The sequence below is a fragment of the Malassezia japonica genome, chromosome 4, assembly GCF_029542785.1.
Source record: "Malassezia japonica chromosome 4, complete sequence".
In the NCBI taxonomy this organism is placed as follows: Eukaryota; Fungi; Basidiomycota; class Malasseziomycetes; order Malasseziales; family Malasseziaceae; genus Malassezia; species Malassezia japonica.
The window spans coordinates 313,042-332,927 of NC_083373.1; the positions used below are offsets into that span (position 1 = coordinate 313,042).

Genomic DNA, 19,886 nt, shown 5'->3' on the forward strand with positions numbered 1-19,886 from the left:
GCTGGACGAGACGGCAGCAAGAACAATTTTCCCCCACGTGGGTACGCCAAGATTATCAGACAAGATCGGCGCCCTGCTCGCTTCACGCGGCCCCGGCGAATCAGCAGATCGGCGAATCGGCGCCCGGCGTGCCGCTCGTCCCTCTGCGTACCCTGTTCGCCAGTGCACGGTCCTCGGCCGAGGCAGATCGATACGAAAGAAGTCTCAACCTTCGCACGGCGCAGGTCTTGGCAAGCGACATGGATCGCGCGCCATTCCCAGACGTCTCGGGCCTGCGCGTACGTGCTAGAGCCCGCGAGGAGTTTGGGCGAGCTCGTAGCCACACGACGCTCGCAGCGCAGGTGCGCTGCAAAGACCTCGACGCGGCTGAAGCACGATGCGGAGCGCGTCAGGGCAGCCTGCTGTGCGCTGCGTGGGGCTATATCCTGCATGCGTATCTCTTGCACGAGTGCGAGCTGGTGGCGTTTGACTGGGTGGCCCACCAAAAGGCCAGTATCACTGTAGGCGAGGCCAACACGGCCGACGACGCCATTTCGGCTGTCGCAGCGCAGCTCGACGGCACGCTCGAGCGCGCAGTTGGGCCGTGTGCTATGGTGTACCGCCCCGACCTCGACGTGGAAGAGGCAGTTGCATACGCCAAGGACCAACTTGACGAATCCGTGACGATTGCCCTCCTCGCGCACGGACGCGCTGAAAATATAGGCCTGTCGATTCTCGCATCGCCGTCTGTGCACGTCGAGGGATCGGCACAGATGATGCTCGCCCAGGTGCACGCCGTTGTCCGTGCACTGATCCGCAACGATCCGCTAGAGAACGCGCTCGACTCGCTCACCTACTCGAGCTTGACCAACCCGCATCCCATTTTACTCGAAACCGACATGGGCAAAGGCGGCGCTGCAGCCGAGCGCCTTGAAGACCAGTTTGCACGCCGCGTCGCATCGATCCCTTCGGCTATTGCACTGGCGTGCTGCACGTCGCTGAGCCCCACACACATCGAGGAATGGAGCTACGCGCGGCTGAATGAGCGCGCCGAAGCCATCGCATCGCACCTCTGGACGCTGGGCGTGGGCTACGCATGCCCAGACGACGAAGACGACGAGATTGTGGCAATGTGCATGCCTAAATCGCTCGACATGTACGCCGCGATCCTCGGTGTGCTCAAAGCCGGCGCCGCTTGGTGCCCGATCGACGAAGCATGGCCGGCACAGCGCCAAGAGGCGCTCCTGGCCAAGTCGCGTGCCAAGGTCGTGCTTGCGGCAGGCGACGGTGCCAAGGCCGTCGAGAGCTGTGCGCCACAAGGTATGCGCATTGTCCATATCGATGCGCTGCCGAGCACACGCGCACCAAAGCCGACGCCGAGTGCGTTCCGCCAGTCGCCTGACCGACTCGCCTACAAGATCTGGACGAGTGGCACGACGGGCCTGCCCAAGGCGGTCGGTATCGAGCACCGCGCAGCTGTGCAGGGAATGCGTGCGCTCCAGGCAGCTGTCCCGACGACGTTCGACACGCCGCAGCCGGGCCAAGTACGCTTCCTGCAGTTTGCAGCGTACGTCTTTGACTTGTCCATCTTTGACATCTTTTACGCGTGGGGCCATGCCGGCACAGTGTGTTTTGCGCCGCTGCACCTCCTCCTCGGCCACCTTGCACCTGTCGCACGCGCACTCGAGGCGACGCATGCCCTCTTTACGCCGGCAGTCTCTGCGATGGTGCCCCGCCGCGCGATTCCTTCGATGCGCATGGTCATCAACGGCGGCGAAAAGCTGTCGCAGGCCGTCGCCGAAGAGTGGACACAGGACTGTGGGCTTGTGAATATCTATGGACCTGCCGAGGCAACGCTCTCGCTCACGATGCACACCGTGACGCCGGAGGACATGTTCAAAGCGCACAATATCGGCTGGACCTTTGACACGGCGCTCACTGTCATTGTCGACAAGAACGGCCGTGTGGCGCCGCGCGGCGCGATCGGCGAGCTGCTCCTTGGTGGGCCCCAACTCGCTCGAGGATACATCGGCGACGAGGACAAGACACGCGACAAGTTTGTACAGCACCCCACCTTGGGGCGTGTCTACCACACTGGCGACCTCGTCCGCTGCTTGTGGGACGGGCAGTATGAGTACCTCGGGCGCAACGACGACCAGGTCAAAATCAACGGTGTGCGTATCGAGCTCCTGGAGATCAATGCCGCAGTCAAGGCGGGCGATCAGCGCGTGCGCGACGCGGACACGGTGGCGCTGCCGGCGCCGCAGGACGACGAGCCGCCGCGCATCGTCAGCTTTGTCGTGTCGCGCGAAGAGCCCACGAGCACCGAGGTCCTGCGCACCGATGCAGGTGCCATTGAGCTCGCCGCGTCCTTGCGCAAAAATGTGCAGGCGCTCCTGCCGTCGTACATGGTCCCGAATCACTTTATTGTGCTGCATGCGTTTCCCCGGACATCGTCTGCGAAGATTGACCGTGTGGCGATTCGCAAGGCATACGACCAGCTCGACCTTGTGGACTGGGAAGCGAAGCAGGCCGGCGGCGGCGATGCAGAGTCCGACGCAGTGGTCATGGCGCATCCTCTCGCGAATGCCATGCAGGGCCTCATCGTGGACATGTGCGCAGTGCGCCCGGACCAGATCACGGCACATGTGCCGTTCGCCGCGCTGGGCGTCAACTCGGTCAAGGCGATGGCGATTGCCGCCAAGCTCAGCGAGCGTGGCTACGCCATTGGCGCGGCCGACCTCGTGCGCCACGACAGCATGTCCAAGCTGGTCGAGGCATCTGCGCACGCCGAGGCGAACGCGAATGTGCGTGCAACGCAGCTTGCAAGTCGCCGCCGGGCCTTTACCGAAGCCTACGGCCGCGACGGCGCCGAGGTCGTGCCGATCACATCGCTGCAACAGAGCATGCTGCTCGAGACGCAGGTCAATGCGCAGCAGTACTGGCTGCACCGCGTCGTCGCACTGCGCCAGCCGATTCCGCTGGATAGCGTGCGCGACGCGTTCCAAAAGGTCACCGACTCTTTCGAGTGCCTGCGTATGGGCTTTGTACCGGTGCGCGGCAGCGATGCGGCGTACGCGCCACTGTACGTCGGCCTGCTCTATGCCTCGAGCACGCCCGACGTGCGCGAAGTGTCGTTCAGCGGCCTGGCCAAGGACGCCTTGCCGGCGATGCAGCAGACGTACAACCCGAGCGACGCGACACCGCCCGTGCACGCCGTGCTTCTGCACGCCTCGGACGGCGACTTTTTTGTGCTTGTCTTGCACCATGCCGTGTACGACGGCGAGACGCTCGATCTCATCCTCGATTCGTTCGACGCCGCGCTCAGCAAGGAGACGATGCAGACCGCGCCGTTCACGTCGGCGCTCGCCGACCTCATTCCGATCGACGAAACCGAGGAAGAGACGTCGCTCAAGGTGTGGACCGATGCACTGAGCACGTACCCCCGCGGCCACCGTATCGCATTCCCTTCCCTTGCTGGGCCCGAACCCGGCGATGTGATGCGCCGTACGACGCATGTCGCGCAGCTACCCTTCTCAGCGCTCGAGGCGGCGGCCGTGGCCTTGCAGACATCGGTCCGCCCCATCGCCCAAGTGGCTTGGGCGCGTGTGCTCAGCGCGTACATGGACACAGACAAGATCCTGCTGGGCGATGCCATGTCGCTGCGCAGTGCTCAGCCGCACTATGCTACGGTCGGTGGACCGCTCCTTGCGACGCTCGCCGTGCCGGTAGACCTGAATGCGTCGGCCGCGACGTGCATTCAGCAGGTGCACCAGTTCCAGACGCGCGTGATGGACTATGCACACGTTCCGCTGTCATACGTTCGCAAGCAGCTCCAGGTGCCGAGCGACCGTCCCCTGTTCGAGAGCTTGTTCTTGCTCGAAGCTGAAGTTGGCGCTCGCCGGTCCTCTGCCCTCGACCGCACGCAAGAGGTGGATCTCGGAATTGCCGTTGAGCACGCGCTTGCGCTGGAAGTGCGTGTACAGCTCGACGGACAAGTGCATCTCGTGCTCAACTGGCACACGGCACAGCTGTCGGAGGCGTACGCAGACCTGCTCTTGCGTCAGGTCGACGCGATGCTCGCCGCGTACGTCGCCGAGCCGAACGTACCGGCCATGGCCCTGCCGCAGCTGCCGACAGCGCTTCTTGCCGCGCCTCCGATGCGCGCGGCCGTGGCCTCGCCGACGCCGTTGGAGCAGCTGGCCTACTATGCTAAGCACACGCCCGGAGCGATTGCCGTTGAGTTTATGCACGACCTCGCCGCCGGCTCGACCCGCACAACGTGCACATACGCTAGCCTGTACAAGGAGAGCGTGCGGGTCGCTTCGGCAATTGCCGCACGGACACCGAGTAATGCAGTGGTCGCTGTGGCGCTCGCGCGCAGCGTCGATACCTATATTGCCTTGCTGGGCATTCTGCTGAGCGGACGCACCTACCTCCCGCTCGACGAGTCGCTGCCGGACGCTAGGCGTGCGCAGCTCATTGCCGACAGCGGAAGTGCGCTGGTGATTGGCGAGGGAGGTGTTCCTCTTGCAGAGCTCGACGGCGAGGGCGACGTGCCTCGGCCGCACGATGCCGACGCCGCCTACCTCTTGTACACGTCCGGAAGCACGGGAAAGCCCAAGGGGTGTCTCTTGAGCCACGCCAACCTCAACGCGGCCATCGCCAACTTCCACGCACGCTTCGAGTCGGCTAAGGAGGGCACGCTCCGTCACGCGCGGTTCTTCGCTCGCAGTGCCGAAGCGTTCGACGTGCACCTGCTCGAGGCGCTCCTGCCGTTGTTGGTCGGCGCGACGATTGTGACGATGCCGCGCATGCTGCTGATGAACGACCTGGGCGCCGCAATGGCCGCGAGCCAAGTGACGCACGCATGTGTCGTCCCGTCGCTCTTCACTACGCGCGGCCGGCGTGTGCTCCCGTCGGACCTGCCTGCCCTGCGTCTTTTGGTCGTGGGTGGCGAAAAGATTGACGAGGCGATCCTTACGGCATGGGGCAAGGGGCCGATCCCGGTCCTCAATGCGTATGGCCCGACCGAGGCGACGATCGGTATTTCGTGTGCCAGCGTCACGAGTGCGTCGCTGACTTCGCAGATCGGTGAAGCGTTCTGGGGCAATCAGTACGTCATTCTTGCGGGTGAGGGACCGCTCGCTGAGCGGCGTGTCGCGATGCGCGGCGAGGCTGGCGAGCTGGTCATTGTCGGCTCGCACGTCGGTATGGGCTATCTTGGCGTGCCTGATGCGCCCGCCTTCTTTGCGCGTGATGGCCATGCGGCATATGCGACGGGCGACCGTGCGCGTATCGGCCCTCATGGCGATGCCGAGTACCTTGGCCGTATCGGCACGTCGCAGGTCAAGGTGCGTGGTGCGCGCGTCGAGCTCGACGAAGTCAACGCGGCCGTCGTGCGCCTTGCGCCGCAGTGCAATGCAGGCACCCATGCGACGACGCTCTTGCTGTCGCACCCCACGCACGCCGAGCCGCATCTGGTTGCATTTGTTGCGCGTGACGCACTGCCCGAGTCAAACGTCGCTGTCGACGAAAATGGCTACGAGGCGGCACAGCAGCTGCACAATGTGCTGCGTGCCGAGCTGAGCACGTACATGGTCCCCAACGTGATTGTTCCGCTGCAGCACCTTCCCCTCGCGCGTGTCTCGGGCAAAGTAGACCGTGCCGCGCTCGGTGCGATGTATGCAAAGCAGTCGCTGGATTCGCTGCAGCAGACGGACGATACCCCGCCGACGACCGAGGCGGAGAAGCGCGTCGCCGAGGCGGCTGTGCAGATCCTTTCGCTGCGTGAGACTCCTGGTATCCATACGGATCTGTTTGGCCTCGGCCTCGACTCGCTACGCGCTGTGCGCCTGGTTTATATGCTCCAAGAGGGAGGCAGCGCCGTACCGCTTGCTTCGGTGCTGAGCCGCCCCACGATTGCTGGCATTGCTTCGCTGCTTGGCACGGCTGCAGAAAAATACGCCGTCGCCGATGTCTCGCAGGAAGCGCGCCGGGCCGTCAAAGAGCGCCATCTCGACACGGAGGATATTTTGCCGTGCGTTCCGCTGCAGACAGCGACGCTTGCACAGTCGCTCAGCGAGCCGGCCGAGCGTTTGTACGTCAATCACGTTCGCATCCCTGGCGGCTCGCTCGCACAATGGGCCACTGCGCTGCAGCGCCACCCCATCTACCGCACGGTGTTTGTTCCAGTCGACGACGGCTTCGTGCAGGCAGTCCTCAAAGAGGCCAAGTACGGCACGAAATCCAGTGGCCCGTACACCGAGGAGGCGTGCAACCGTGTCGCTGATGACATTCTCGCCTCGCTTGGTACGGCACCGCCTGTGCGTCTCACGCAATATGACGACGTGCTGTGTCTGACGATGCACCACGCCGTGTATGATGCTGCATCGTTTGCGATGCTCTGTGAAGAAGTCACGAGCGGCTCGCCTGGTGAGTCGACCTCCTACGCCTCGTTTGCGCGCCACGCAGCCGCGGTCGAGCAGCAGGCCACAGAGTACTGGGCGGGAGTGCTGGATGGCATGGTCGTTACGCCATGCCCGATGCTCCAAGGCGAGTACTCCGCAAAGAGCGCCCGCGCCGCCAGCGTGAGCCGCACGTTGGCGACGCCGCTTTCGCAGCTGCAGGCGAAAGCCAAAGAGACCGGTGTGTCGCTCCATGCGCTCTTCCTCTCGTCGTTCTGCTCGCTCCTCTCGCAGTACGTCGGCGAGGACGAAGTGACCCTTGGTCTCGTTCTCTCTGGCCGCATGGGCGATGCATCCCATGCGCGCGTCCACGGACCGTGCACGACCACAGTGCCGTTCCGCTGGCATGCAGGTCACCCCCTGAAAAAGACACACGATGCGCTCTACGAGATGCTGCCGTACCAGTTTGTGCGCCTCGCATCGGTTGCACGCGCGCTGCATCGCGAAGGCGCACTGTTCGATATCCTCTTTTCGTTCCTCCCTGAGCGCGGCGAGAGCCAGCTCGAGGACACGATGGAGACTGGATACCCTCTTGCCCTCGAGGTGCAGACGGATGCTGGACGCGACGCGGTGGATCTGCATGTCGTGTTCGCAGAGAGCCGTCTGCCGAGGAAGCAAGCCGATCTGCTACTTGGCCAGCTTGGCGATGTGCTTGCACCGGCCAGCGACATGTCGCTGCGCTCTCTCGTGCACCCTGATCCGCTTGTTCCGGACGAGGGGCAGTCGTTCCTCGCCATGTTTGCACAGCATGCGCGTGAGATGCCCGACGCCGATGCGATCACGTTTGCGACGTCGTTTGAGCCCTTCGAGGCGCAGACTCTGTCGTACGCCGAGCTCGACGCAAAGAGCACCGCGTACGCCAAGCACCTCGTGCAGCAGCCCGGCGAGGCCGTATACGTCCACCTCGCGCGTTCGATTGAAGTGTATGTTGTTCTCTTGGCGGTGTGGAAGGCGCACAAGACGTACGTCCCTCTCGACCCCACGCTCCCCATGGAGCGCCTCGCCTACATGGCGCAGACCGTCGGGGCCGGCACGCTCTTGTCGGAAGCACGCGACCTGGGTCCACTGAGCGCCTTGCCGAGACTGTCGCTGTCGGATCTGCAAAGTGACAGTGCCGCGACACTGCCGCCACCCGCGCTGTCTGCACCGGCCTACATTCTCTTTACGAGTGGCAGCACCGGCAAGCCGAAAGGCGTGCAGATTGGCCACAAGGCACTGGCTGCAGCCATTTTGTCGTGGCGCGATATGCTTCCGCACACGCCGGCGTCGCGCCTCTTGCAGCTCGCGTCGCCCGGCTTCGATGTGAGTCTCTTTGAGATCTGCCTGCCGCTCGCACTTGGCTTTGCGATCGGTAGTGCGCCCAAGGAGTTGCTCCTTACGGACCTGGAGCGTGCTTTCTGGGCGCTCAACATCACTATGGCGGACCTGCCAGCGGCACTTGCCTCGCTCTTGCATCCTAGCCGCCTGCCAAAGCTCGAATGGCTGATGAGCGGTGGCGACGTGATCGACGAGCGTGTCGTACAGACGTGGGCGACGCCGCCGCAGCGCCTCATCAACGCCTACGGCCCGACCGAAGGCACGATCGGCAACACGCTCGGATTCATGGAGCCGGGTACGCGCCGCAGCGTCGTGGGCCAGGTGTACCCCGCCACGACGCTGCTGGTGCTTCCTGCGAACGAGTCCACGCCTGTGTACGCCGGCGCGATCGGCGAGCTGGTCGTCGCTGGACCCCAGGTCGCGGACGAGTATGTCGGCGCGCCGGACCTCACGGCGGCCAAGTTCCCAACGATCGACGGACGCCGCGTGTACCGCACCGGTGACCGCGGCCGCCTCCTCTGCGATGGGCGCGTCGAGTGCCTGGGTCGTATGGAGCGTGGCCAAGTCAAAGTGAACGGCCAGCGTGTCGAGCTCGAAGAGATTGCGCACGAGCTGGCGCTCGAGGGTATCCAGGATGCTAATGTGCAGTACATTCAGCACCCGACGCACCCCAGCAAGCAGCTCGTTGCCTTCCTGGCGACGTCGGCTGCCGCGGCGCCGAGCGAGCTTGTCCTGCTGCCGGACGGTGCCGAGATCGCTGCAGGTGTTCTCCGCGGTGCCTCGCAGCGCCTGGCGCCGTACATGCTTCCCGCACAGACGCTAGTGTTGGGCCACGGTCTGCCGCTCACACCGAACAACAAGGTGGACGTCGCGCGGCTTGCGCAGTGGTACTTTGGCATGAGCGGGTCGGAGCTGCGTGCACTCCGCGGCGCACAGGCGCAGCAGCGCAGCGCTAATGCGCCGCCGACGCTGCCCGATGTGCTTGCGGCACTTGGCGGTATGCTCGAGGGCATGGACATTGACAGCGACGCGTCGTTTTATACACTCGGCCTCGATTCGCTGTCGGCGATCCGCTTGGTACGCATGCTGCGTGAGCGCGGCTATACCACGACCGTCGCCGAGCTTCTCCAGTGCGGCACGCCGTACCGCCTCGCCGAGCGCCTGGCCAAAGGCGCAGGCGAAGTGCACGATGTCGCCGACCTCGCCCTGCCCGACCGGCCCGCCTTTAGGGCTCTGCAGGCCAAGCTTCCTGCCGCGACGCTCGTCCCTGCGACGCCGCTGCAGAGCGGAATGCTTGCACAGACGGTCGCGAGCGATGGCGCGCTCTACGTGCACAAGCACACGCTGCAACTCGATGCTTCGGCGGATCAGATCAAGGAGGCATGGGCGCGCCTGGTCGCCTCGAACACGATCTTGCGTACGTCGTTCCATGCCGTGGACGATGCCGTGGTCCCGTGGGTCCAGGCAGTGCATACGAGCATTGTTCCAGACGTGACACTCGGTCCGAGCGTCACGCCCCCCTGGAACACGACCGAAGCGCTCGCGCAGCCCCTGCACAAGCTGTATCTGCACGGAAACGAGGCGACGTTGTGGATGCACCACGCCTTGTACGATGCACACGCGCTCGGCGAGATCCTCGACGAGCTGGATGCGCTGCTGCAAGGCCAGACGCCCGAGGTGCGCCCGCCGTATGCGGCGCTGGTGCCGCACCTCAACGCCGGCGAGCGCCACGCGCCGTTCTGGGCTGAGACACTTACGGGCTACGTTCCCCGTCTGCTTCTCGTGCCCGGCGCGCCGCATGCAGGCTGCACCGCGAGCGTCGTGCTGCCCACGTCGCTCGCTGATGCACAGGCAGCCTGCCGTAAAATCGGCGTGACGATGCATGCGCTTGCGACGCTGGCCTTTGCCGAGCTCATGGCGCACTGCACGAGCACGGCCGACGTCTGCTTCGGCCAGGTTCTGTCTCTGCGTGGCGATGTGCCGGATGCCGACCGCATCGTCGGCCCTGCACTGAACACGGTGCCGACGCGTGTCCGTCTGCAAGGATCTGTCGCGCAGTGCCTGCAGCGTGTGCAGGCGCAGACCGATGCCGCACGGCCCCACCGCCATGCGCCGCTGCGTGCGATCCAAAAGGCCGCGCATGCGCACACGGCGCTGGTCGATGCGCTGCTCGACGTGCAAAAGATCGACAGCGACGACACGCCGTGGAAGAAGGTGCGCCTGGTGCCGAGTGACGATGCCCACGACGTGCATTATGCGCTGAATGTCGAGTTTGTGCAACGCCCCGATGCGCTTGAGCTTGTCGGCACGGCGCGGACTGCGTTTGCGGACACCGCGCGTCTCGCAGCGCTCCTCGCCTACATGGGCGAGCGCGTCCAAGACATTGTCGCGGGCATCGACGACGGCCGCGCGGTCTGGGAGGGTGAAGAGGGCAGTGTCCCGGCCCTCGACGAGCCCAGCGCCGAGGCGCCGGCAGAGATTGTCGAGGCGCTGCGCCGTCTCCTGGCCGACTTTGCCGAAGTGCCCCTCGACGAGGTGGCGCCGACGACGCCGCTCCTTGCGCTGGGTCTCGACTCGATTGCGTCGATCCGCCTCGCGGCGCGCGCGCGTCTGCAAGGCATCGTCCTCCAGTCCAAGGACCTTGCGCAGCCCCATGCCGCAGCGATCGCTGCCTCGTATGCGCAGAAGCGCACGGAGCACGCCGAGATCCGTGCGCCGGTTTCGGTCGAGGAGGCAGCGCACGCGGTGCGCTGTGCGCCGAACGAGATCGAGACCGTGCTACCGGTCACGTCCGGCCAGGCGATGCACCTTGCTAACATTGCTCAGCAGGCATACCATGTCGGTGTTTATTCGTTTGCGTATCGTGCCAAGAATCTCGATGCACACGCTATGGGCGCCGCGTGGGAGGCCCTGCAGCGCCGTCATGCACTCCTGCGTTCCATCTTTACGGCAGGCGGCGTTCAGTGCACGCCGTTCCAGGTGCAGGTTGCGGCGTCGCGCCCGCTCGGGGTGTACACAGTGCAAAGCAAGTCGGTGCACGACCTTGTGCACGATACGATCCGCCAGCGCCTGACGCCGGCCGGTGTGTTTACGCGTGCGGTCGCCGACTTGGACCTTGTGCAAGGCACTGATGGCGACGCGGTCGTCATCACGCTCATCCATCCCATGTACGACGCATGGTCGCTGCCGCTGCTTCTCGACGACCTCGTCAAGTTGTATCATGGCGCGACGCCGACCAGCGCAGTCGGTATCGAGAGCGTGTTGCGTGTGCCGTACGAGGCGGCGGCGCTGCGTACGCACTTTGCTCCGTACGCATCTGCGCCGCCGTGCCTGCTGGGCGGCTCTGGCCAGCGGACACGCGATACGTTTGTGCACCGCCCCGATGCCGTGCCGTTGGAGTCGCTGCGTGCGCTTGCGTCACAGCACGGCGCCTCGCTCCCTGCAGTTCTGCTTGCGGGCGTGGCGCACGTCGTGCAGCAGCACACCAACACGACACCGGTCGTGGGTGTGCAGCAAAATGCACGCCTCGCCGACATTCCCGACGTCGAGCGCCTCGCGGCGCCGTGCCTGAATGTCGTGCCGCTCGTGTGCGAGGTCGGCGCCGAGCTCGGTGCGAGTGCCGCGCACATTCAGGCCACGCTGCAGGCCAGCCGCCCGTATGAGCAAGTGAGTCTCGAGGCGGTGCACCGTGCGCTGGGCCTTGCGTTCACGCCGCGTTTCAACGTCAGCGTGAATATTCTCGCTATGGAGGAGCTCGCCGCACGCACCGACGGCCCCTGGACGCCGATGCCCGACATTGGCCTGGAGCTGCTGAGCAGCCGCGGCGCGTTTGCGTCTGCGAGCCCCTTGGATGCGTGGGACGGCCGCCGTTGCTTTGCCGCGACGCCGATCGCGATCGATCTGTGCATCGGCGCCTCGCTGAGTGTCGTGCTGCGCTGCGGCGACGATGTGCTCGATGCGTCGGCCGCCGAGGCCTTGGTGGGTGCGATTACCAACGAATTTCAATAGCTACTTGTGTCCAATACTAGCAAACTGATCCATTCGCCCGATATTCACAAAGAGCACGAGAATTGAGATGAAACGCAGGCCACGCCACAGACTCTCGTGGCCCTCTTCGGCGACCATCTTTTTCGCCGCGTCGATCGCGCCGGTGTACGGAGCGACGGTCGTGGCGCCATAGTACGACTCCGCCTCGTTCAGCGGCTCCGTGCACGGGCGCAGCGAAATCACCGGCTCAGACGTCGGCTCGAGCGTGCGCGGCGTAAAGACATCGGGCTCGGCGGCGTCCTCGGCGTGTAAGGCGCTCGAGGCGGTGCGCTGCGTCGCAAGACGCACAATCAGCACCTGGATCGGAACGGTGAGTGCAACGGTCAGCGCCGAGTACACGACGAGCACCAGAAAGCGCACCGCAGTGAGCTTCGCCGCAGCTTCCGGAGCGCCCAGCACAAAGTGGACGAAATTCGCGCGGTACGCTTCGAGGACAAAGTTGGGCGTCGCCTGCAGGCCGGTGGCGACAAGCTGGCGCACAAGGAGAAGGACGAACACGCCAGGGAGAGTGTACAGGCGCCACGGGTTCTTGATCTCGGCCTCGGACAGGACCGCACGCAGGCAGCGCTTCGGCTCCTTCCAGTTCAGGCGGCGGGGGTAGACCATGGTGCGGTACAGCACGACCTCGAATGGGAGAGAAATGAGCACCGGGCCGATGATCGAGATGAAAATGTACGCGATAAACAGGTACTTTTCGCCGTGCTTCGGGATCGAGACTTGCGACGTAAGGATCACGATAAAGAGCACACCGAGGAGCGAGACGAGTGCGACGAGGTAGTTCATCACAAACGACACGGTTGCGCCTTGGTAGAGACCACGCCAGCCTTCAAGCTGCTTCGTACGGCTGACCATGGTCAGGACGCCGTTGACCTGAGGGCCGAGCTTGGGCGGCGGCTCGCTGCTCTCGCTCAGGGCGACACCTTTGGGGCGGTAGTTGGCACAGTGGCGAACATAGCCCATCCATGTCCAGAAACTCATGAAGAGAGTAATGAGAACGTTGGCAGCCAGTAACGCTGCGACGAGCAGCGCAAGGCCCACCGCCTTGGCTGCGCGGATGGCGCTGTACTTGAGACTCCGCATCATGGTGGATGCAGACACGTGGAGGTTGAGTGGCGTACAGGTACTCGCATGGAGGCCCGAGCGAGGAGGGTGGGTCGAGGTGGATCGAGACGAGGTGCAAGGTGGTCGTGCAGAAGTAGTATTCGTAGGTAGGTGGGATCGACCACGATCAGGAGTAGAGCCGTTGGATCTGACGGGATGGTCCGTGTGCACGGACCACCTGGGCCGGGACGCATCGAGGGCGCTGCCTAGGAGCACAAGGCACCAGTACACTCGTTGAGTCAAGGCTTTCTTTGCTGCTAGACCGATCTTTTTTGGGCAAAGCCATACTACGAGCTGTGCCTTCATCATGTCCTCCTCTGCTAGCCCCTTTTACCGTCCCTTTTGACGGGTTCTTTTTGGGTAAGACACTATGTATACCATGTACCTTGTATGTTCCTGCTTTCCTCGTCTCTTTCCGGTAGTAAACGCCACAATTCACCGGATGCAACCACCCTCCCCCGCCATACCCTGTTGCGATCCGGATCGGCACGCGTCAACACATCATCACGTGCACTGCCTGGTCCATCGCACCACCATGGCGCAGGTTCTCGAATATGCCATGCAGGGTACGTCGCGTCGCTAATGCAGCTCGGGACCGGCTCAAAGACTTCCGCGAGACGCGTCTTTCGACCGTGCGCCCCCTGAGCGAGTTCGTCGACTACCACCGCATCAGTCGCCCGCGGGATACCAACGAGGCCGTGCAACGTATCACGTACAACACGCGTCACTTTTCGGGCAATTATGCGGTGCTCATCGGTGTACTGGCCGTGTACGGAATGTAGGTGTTCGCGCTAACGCAGCATCATGGACCCCATCCTGATTCTCGCTGTCGGCGTGTTGGTCGGTGGATTTGCGGCGATCAACCGCTTCGGTATGTCGTGCACCTAACGCAGCTCCGGAGCCCATGCAGGTCGGCAACCACGTCGTGACGCAAAAGAGCTTGTACGCTGCTCTGCTCGTCGTCGGTACGTGCCGCAACTCACCCAGGCCTCATCCTGCTCTGGTTCGCGAACCCCTTTGCGCTGATCTTTTGGCTGGTCGGCAGCAGTGCGTTCCTTATTCTGGGCCATGCGGCGTTCATTGAGCCGCCAGTGTCGAGCGAATACGCAGGCGTCGAGGTACGTCGCTTTTCTCACCCAGACGGTCTAAGCGCGAGAATGGCACGTGGGCCGTGCATTCAGCGCACCATCGACCTGGATGGCATCCGCCCGGCCGACGGGAGCCGAGGCCACCGTCTACAGGCATGTCCTGCCACAGTACTACCATAGAGTTGCGACACTCGAGGGTTATTTGAAGCAAGTCGCGCCGGACGCGCTCGGCGCGCCGGGGCCGAGCGAGGAAACGCGTCTGTTGCGTGGGATTATCGGCGGCGCGTCGTTCGAGGAGTGCGGCACGCCGCCCGAGTGGATGGCGCGCCTCGAGGAGGAGGGCGTGTCGATGGTCACGGTATGTTTCGTGTCTCATTCAGCTTGTGCAGCATGCACAACGTGCGATTCTGACGCAGGACGGCCGGCGGCGCGCCGATCTCTTGACGTTGGGCTACCGACGCGACTCGGTCGAGGCGTGCATCTCCAATACGCACCCGAATACCGTACTTACTAGCATGCTCACGAGCCCGGCATGGCACAGGATCCTGGCGCGTATGGGGGCGCACCGTTTCTACCACATGCTGCGTACGACGTCGTACTTTGTGCCGCTCGAGAGCGACGATTGCTTTGCGCAGATGTGGGGCGAGCCGCTCACGGATTTGTCGGTCCTCGCGAAGCGCAAGGCGGCGCCCGTGCCGTGCAAGCGGCGGCGGCGGCGCAAGACGAGCCGCGTCACTGAAACGCCGACAACCCCTGCATCGTCCCTCTACTTTCGCCGCGGACGCCTATTTTATACACGAGCCATCCAGCGCTACCGGTACGGCATCGTGCTCGGCCTGCCTCCCAGTCATGTGTTGTATACCCAGGGTAGCTTGCGCAGGCGCACCGCGGCCCTCGCTCGCACAATGTACCCCCTGCAGTTCCAGCGAGTGCCGCTTTGGCACGCCAAGCCAAAGTCTACGCGGCTGGGACGCTGGCCGAAACGGCTCGGCGCGCTGCGCCCTGTGCTGCGCTCCCTGCTCCGCCGGCACGACCGCTTTCACTATGCGGCGGCCCTCGAGGCATGCTGTCCATCGATGCTTCCCCGCGGCGCAAAGGTCGCCGACATGGAAGATATCCCCGAGCCTGCGCCCGCACCCGCGCCTGCGAGTACGCAGGCGTTTGCCGCGCACGACTCGGTACGTGCGCGGCGCATGCAGCAGCAGCTTGCCAAGGTGCGCAGCAAAGGCGAGCCGCGGTTTTACCAGTACGCGACCTCGCTCGGGCGTGTGTGCTGGTTTGTGCGCGTCGTCCTGCGGCGCGTCGTCCCGCTGTCGCTGTACGGCTCGGCGGAAAACCGAAATGTCGTTCTTGCTTCTGCGGCGCGGTTTGTATGCGCACGGCGGGGCGAGCGGCTGCATCTGCACGACGTGCTGCAAGGATTCCGCACATCGCACTGCGCATGGCTCGGTACGGGAAAAGGGCCGGCGTCCGAGCACAAGAAACGCACTGAGCTCGTGCACGAGACGCTGTTCTGGCTCTTTGAGCATTTCCTCCTCCCCCTTTTGCGCACGACTTTTTACGTGACCGAGGCAGCGGCATTTCGGCAGCGCGTACTCTACTTTCGGCAGGATCTGTGGCACCGCGTCAGCGCGCCACTTGTTGCGCGGCTGCGCGACCGGCTCTTTGAGCGTGTCCCGAACGCGGCCGGCGCGCCGGTCGCGCAGGTGCGCCTCCTCCCCAAAGACACGTCCATTCGCCCGATCGTCAATTTGCGGCGGCGCACGCTCGACGGCGTGTCGGTCAACGCGCAGCTGCAGACGGCCTTTGACGTGCTTGCGCTCGAGGCTGCACGTACGCCGCGCGTCTATGGCGCGGCCGTGCACGGTGCCAACGGCATTTATACCCGCTTGCGTGCCTATAAGGCGTCGCTCGAAGCGCGTTTCGGCCATGTGCCGATGCTGTACATGGTCCGTGCGGATATTCGCGCCGCGTTCGACTCGCTCGATCACGCGCAGCTCGTACGGCTTGTGCGGTCGCTGCTGGCAGGCCAGGGCACGTACGTTGTCCAGCGGTACATGCAGCTCAAACCTGGGCTCGGGCGTGTAGCGCGCAACGCCGTGCGCCGTGCGTGGGACGACGAAGCGTACCCCTCGTTCCTACAGACGCGTCCGTCGGCGCGGCATGCCGTGCTGGTCGACAGTGTCGCGTATGCGCTCACGGATAGCGAGCAGGTCCTGCGGCAGGTCGAGGCGCACGTCACACGGAGCCTCGTGCGGTTTGGCTCGGAGCTGTACCGGCAGAAAACGGGCGTGCCCCAAGGCTCGGTGCTCTCGACGATCTTGTGCAATCTTTTGCTAGGCGATGTCGAGCGCACGATGGAGGTCGATGGGTGCTTGATGCGGTACACGGACGACTTTCTCCTCCTTACACCGTCGCGCCGCGCCGCCGAGAAATTTTGCGTGGCGTTGCACGAAGGATTTCCCACGCATGGCTGCTACATCGCGCCGGAAAAGACGCTGGTCAATTTCGATATGGTGTGCGGCACGACGCTCGTACCGCGCATTGCGGCTCACGACCCGGTGCCGTGGTGCGGATTTGAAATTAGCCCCACAACGCTGTGTGTGCGCGCAGACCCCCGGCGATACCCCTACCACTTTGGGGACACCCTGACGGTGCACGCAGGTGCGCGCCCTGGCGACGCGCTCGTGCACCGAATGTTGCACGCGGTGCGTGCGCGAACGCACGTCCTCTTTACCGATACGGTGCTCAACACCGAGCACGGCGCGTACCGGAATCTGCTCGAGGGCTTTGCCGTCGCTGCCGTCAAGCTGCACACGTACTGCCGCGCGATGCGCCCCCGGCGTGCCTCGCCGCAGCTCTTGCTCCGTGCGATTGAGCAGGCGGTGCGGATGACCTATCCCATGGTCATGTCGCGCATCGAGCTCGCCGCCGCAAGCATGCACCTCGGCGCGGAGACGTCGGTGCAGCGCATCTCTGTCGAGTGGCTCGGGTACTTTGGCTTTTACCAAGTGCTCGCGCCCCGCGCCGTGTATGCGTGGGTCTCTGCGGCGCTTGCCGCGCGTCTGCGCGCCTCACGGTACGGCGCGGCCCGCCGCAGTGTCGGGCGCATGGCGCTTGCACAGTGGCCATTGATCGCAGCCGAGCTCGAAGGTCGGTTCTAGTTCTGTCTATTCCTCTGTCGCCTCATCCATTGGCTCCTCGGCGGCCACGCCCAGCACCGAGTCCATAGCATGCAAGGTATACTCGAGCATCGCACTCTCGACGAGCATGCGGTCGGCACGCGCATAGTGGCGTTCCGTGTACGGCAGGAGCGCATCCAGCAGCGCCGCCAGCGACGCCGGCTTTTCGCCCTTTGCGTACGCGCCGAGCAGGGTGTCGGCAGAGTGCAGGCGCACGATCGCATGCAGCAAGAGCTGCGCAGTGGGTGCGGTGCGGGCCGAGGTGTTCCAGTCGCGGATGTAGCCCAGGAGCTGCACGAGCTGTGCCTGCGGCAGCTTGGCAATGATCTCGTCCACCGCTCCGAGGCCGGTGATGCTTGACGTGCCGGTCTGCTGCGTGCCGAGCGCGTTGGCCATCAGCTGCTCGATCGACTGGATGGCGTCGCCTTCCGGGCGCGCCGCTGCGACCTGTGCAAAGAGCGCAAGCAGCCGCCGCGGCTGGTCGAGCTGCAGTGCGAGTGCGATCGCGTTGCGGTAGTCCTTCAACACGACCAGGTTGGCAAACTCCTGCTCGCGCTCGACGGCGTCCTGCGCGGCCGCCGCCTTCTCCGACTGGACTTGAGCAGTGGTATCTTTCCAGCAAGCGATCGTGCTATCGGCCGCGCCGCTGATGACCTGCAGCGGCTCCTCGTTGCGTACGGCCAACGTCCAGATCTTGTCGTTCGCCGCGTCGATGGTCGTCGCGCACTCCTCGTCGCGCACGTTCCACACCTTGACCAGGCCGTCGCTCGCAGAGCTCGCGAGCTGGGCGCCAGACGGAAGGAAACGCACGCGGAGCACGCTGCCCGTGTGCCCCTCAAAGACACGCACGCACGAAAAGTCCTTGAGGCTCCACAGGCGCACGGTCTGGTCGCCCGAGCCGGTGGCAAACGCCTGCTCGGCAGGCGAGAATTGGCAGGACCACACGCCGCGCTTGTGGCCGCGGCAGGTGGCGAGCGGGCGCAGCGTCGCCGACGCGCGCTGCTGATTCCCCTTACTCGGTGCATTGTACTCGAGGCGAAAGACGCGCGCGGTCTTGTCCTGCGACGCGGAGAGGAGCAGCGCATTGTTCGGCGCAATGTCCACGGCGTTGATATCTTTTTCGTGGATCTTGAGTGTGATGAGCGACGAAGGCTTCACCGGCTCGCTCGCAGCGCTCGATACGCTCGACAAGTCCCACAGCTTGATCGTCCGGTCCTGGCTCGCGGTCACCATAAACGGCGGCGCGCTCGCGCCGCGCGAAAAAGCGACGCTGCCGATGCTCTCTGCATGACCTTCGCACACAGCGATCGCCGCCCATTCGCGCTCGCCGCGCGGCGCCCAGACGCGCGCGGTGCGGTCCTTGGACGCACTCGCGAGCCACTTGCCGTCGCCACTCGCATCGACGCTCAGCACCATGTCCGAGTGGCCCGAAAGGAGCGTCACGTCGTGGTCCTCTGCATCCAGTTTATACACGCGAATTTGGTTGTTGTTCGAGGCGACGGCGAGGTGCGGCCTTTCGTCGCGCGCCACGACGGTCAGGTCAACAATCTCGTCATTGTAGCCGACGAGCTGGCGCGTAAGCGCCAGCGACGCAGCGGCAGCGTCGACGTGGATATAGGCCATGTCCTGCGTCGCGGTGACGGCCACAATGGTTTGTGTCGCGGCCGCAAAGCGTGCGTCGGTCAGGCCGCTCAGTTCATCCTCCTCCTCGGCCTCCTCCTCGAGCGTCGCGGCCTGCGTGGCGAGCGGCGCCTCTTTTTTGACATCCCACAGCCGCACGACGCCACGGGCGCCGGCCGTGTAAAAGCGCGTAGGCGATACAAAGCCCAGCGCCTCGACACGCTCGCCGACGATGCGGATCTCTTGGCGCTCCCAGCGCCCGTCCTTGTCGGCGTAGATGGCGAGCGTCTGGTCGCGGGCGCCGCTGACGAGCGTCTTGCCGTCCGGCGAGATGGCGATGCCACGCACGACACCTGCGTGGCCGCTGAGGATCGAGATGGGCTTGGCGGAAGCCTTTGAGCCGCCCTGCAGGTCCCATACACGCACCTTGCCGTCGACGCAGCCCGTGCACAGCTGCACCGTACGAGCGGCGCTCTTTTTCTGGACGTTCCAGCAGAGTGCGCTGATCACGCCGCCGTGGCCGTGGAAGACGTGCGTCACAAAGCCCTTGGCAATGTCAAAAACCTTGACACTGCCGTCCGCGCCACCCGTCGCGACGAGGCTCGACGTGGGATCGACGGCCATCAAGGCGACGGGCGAATCGTGCGAGCGTGCAATGGTGCGCACGAGCTGAAAGTCGGGGAGCGCATAGACGTGCATCGCCATGGAGCGCGAAACTGTAATGAGGTGGGCGTCATTCGGCGTGAGCGCGAGGCTGCTCAGCTCCGAGCCGTCGCCCGCAAGCTTCGCAACGAGGCGCGCGGTCGCCGCCTCGACGACCATGACTTCTGTGCCGAACGAGGCAGCGATCCACGCGCCATCCTGCGTGACGGCGACCGCTCCACCCGTGTAGAACGGCTGGAGGGTATCGCCCTTTTCAAACGACGTGCACAACGCGGGCCGCGAGCCGGACGCCATGCTGCAGAGCAATGCGTCTGTGCTCGAAAAAAGAAAAAGGTATGGCTTATGTAATACGGGTGGGACGCCGGACAGGACGCCGACGCCGACGCATACGGCGTGCGGAGAAGAGAACGAGCAATGGCTTC

At 64.5% G+C, this 19,886-nt stretch overlaps 4 protein-coding genes across 4 annotated transcripts; 2 read left to right on the forward strand and 2 right to left on the reverse strand.

Annotated features, from left to right (window-relative positions):
• Nucleotides 1-239: 239 nt before the first annotated feature.
• Nucleotides 240-11,771, forward strand: MJAP1_002537 (NRPS; the record flags this gene model as incomplete). The annotated part of the gene is made up of 2 exons (XM_060266472.1): nucleotides 240-278; nucleotides 393-11,771. 2 exons carry the CDS (start codon nucleotides 240-242, stop codon nucleotides 11,769-11,771), a joined length of 11,418 nt encoding a protein of 3,805 aa, XP_060122455.1.
• MJAP1_002538 (uncharacterized protein) lies at nucleotides 11,772-12,893 on the reverse strand (the record flags this gene model as incomplete). The annotated part of the gene is made up of 1 exon (XM_060266473.1): nucleotides 11,772-12,893. The coding sequence occupies one exon, from the start codon at nucleotides 12,891-12,893 to the stop codon at nucleotides 11,772-11,774; it is 1,122 nt and encodes a 373-aa protein (XP_060122456.1).
• A 553-nt stretch (nucleotides 12,894-13,446) lies between these two features.
• On the forward strand, nucleotides 13,447-17,163 carry MJAP1_002539 (RNA-directed DNA polymerase; the record flags this gene model as incomplete). Its single annotated transcript, XM_060266474.1, has 7 exons — nucleotides 13,447-13,477; nucleotides 13,500-13,689; nucleotides 13,712-13,782; nucleotides 13,805-13,876; nucleotides 13,899-14,029; nucleotides 14,169-14,357; nucleotides 14,389-17,163. 7 exons carry the CDS (start codon nucleotides 13,447-13,449, stop codon nucleotides 17,161-17,163), a joined length of 3,459 nt encoding a protein of 1,152 aa, XP_060122457.1.
• A 6-nt stretch (nucleotides 17,164-17,169) lies between these two features.
• utp13 (U3 small nucleolar RNA-associated protein 13) lies at nucleotides 17,170-19,758 on the reverse strand (the record flags this gene model as incomplete). Its single annotated transcript, XM_060266475.1, has 1 exon — nucleotides 17,170-19,758. One exon carries the CDS (start codon nucleotides 19,756-19,758, stop codon nucleotides 17,170-17,172), a length of 2,589 nt encoding a protein of 862 aa, XP_060122458.1.
• Between the last annotated feature and the right edge of the window lie 128 nt (nucleotides 19,759-19,886).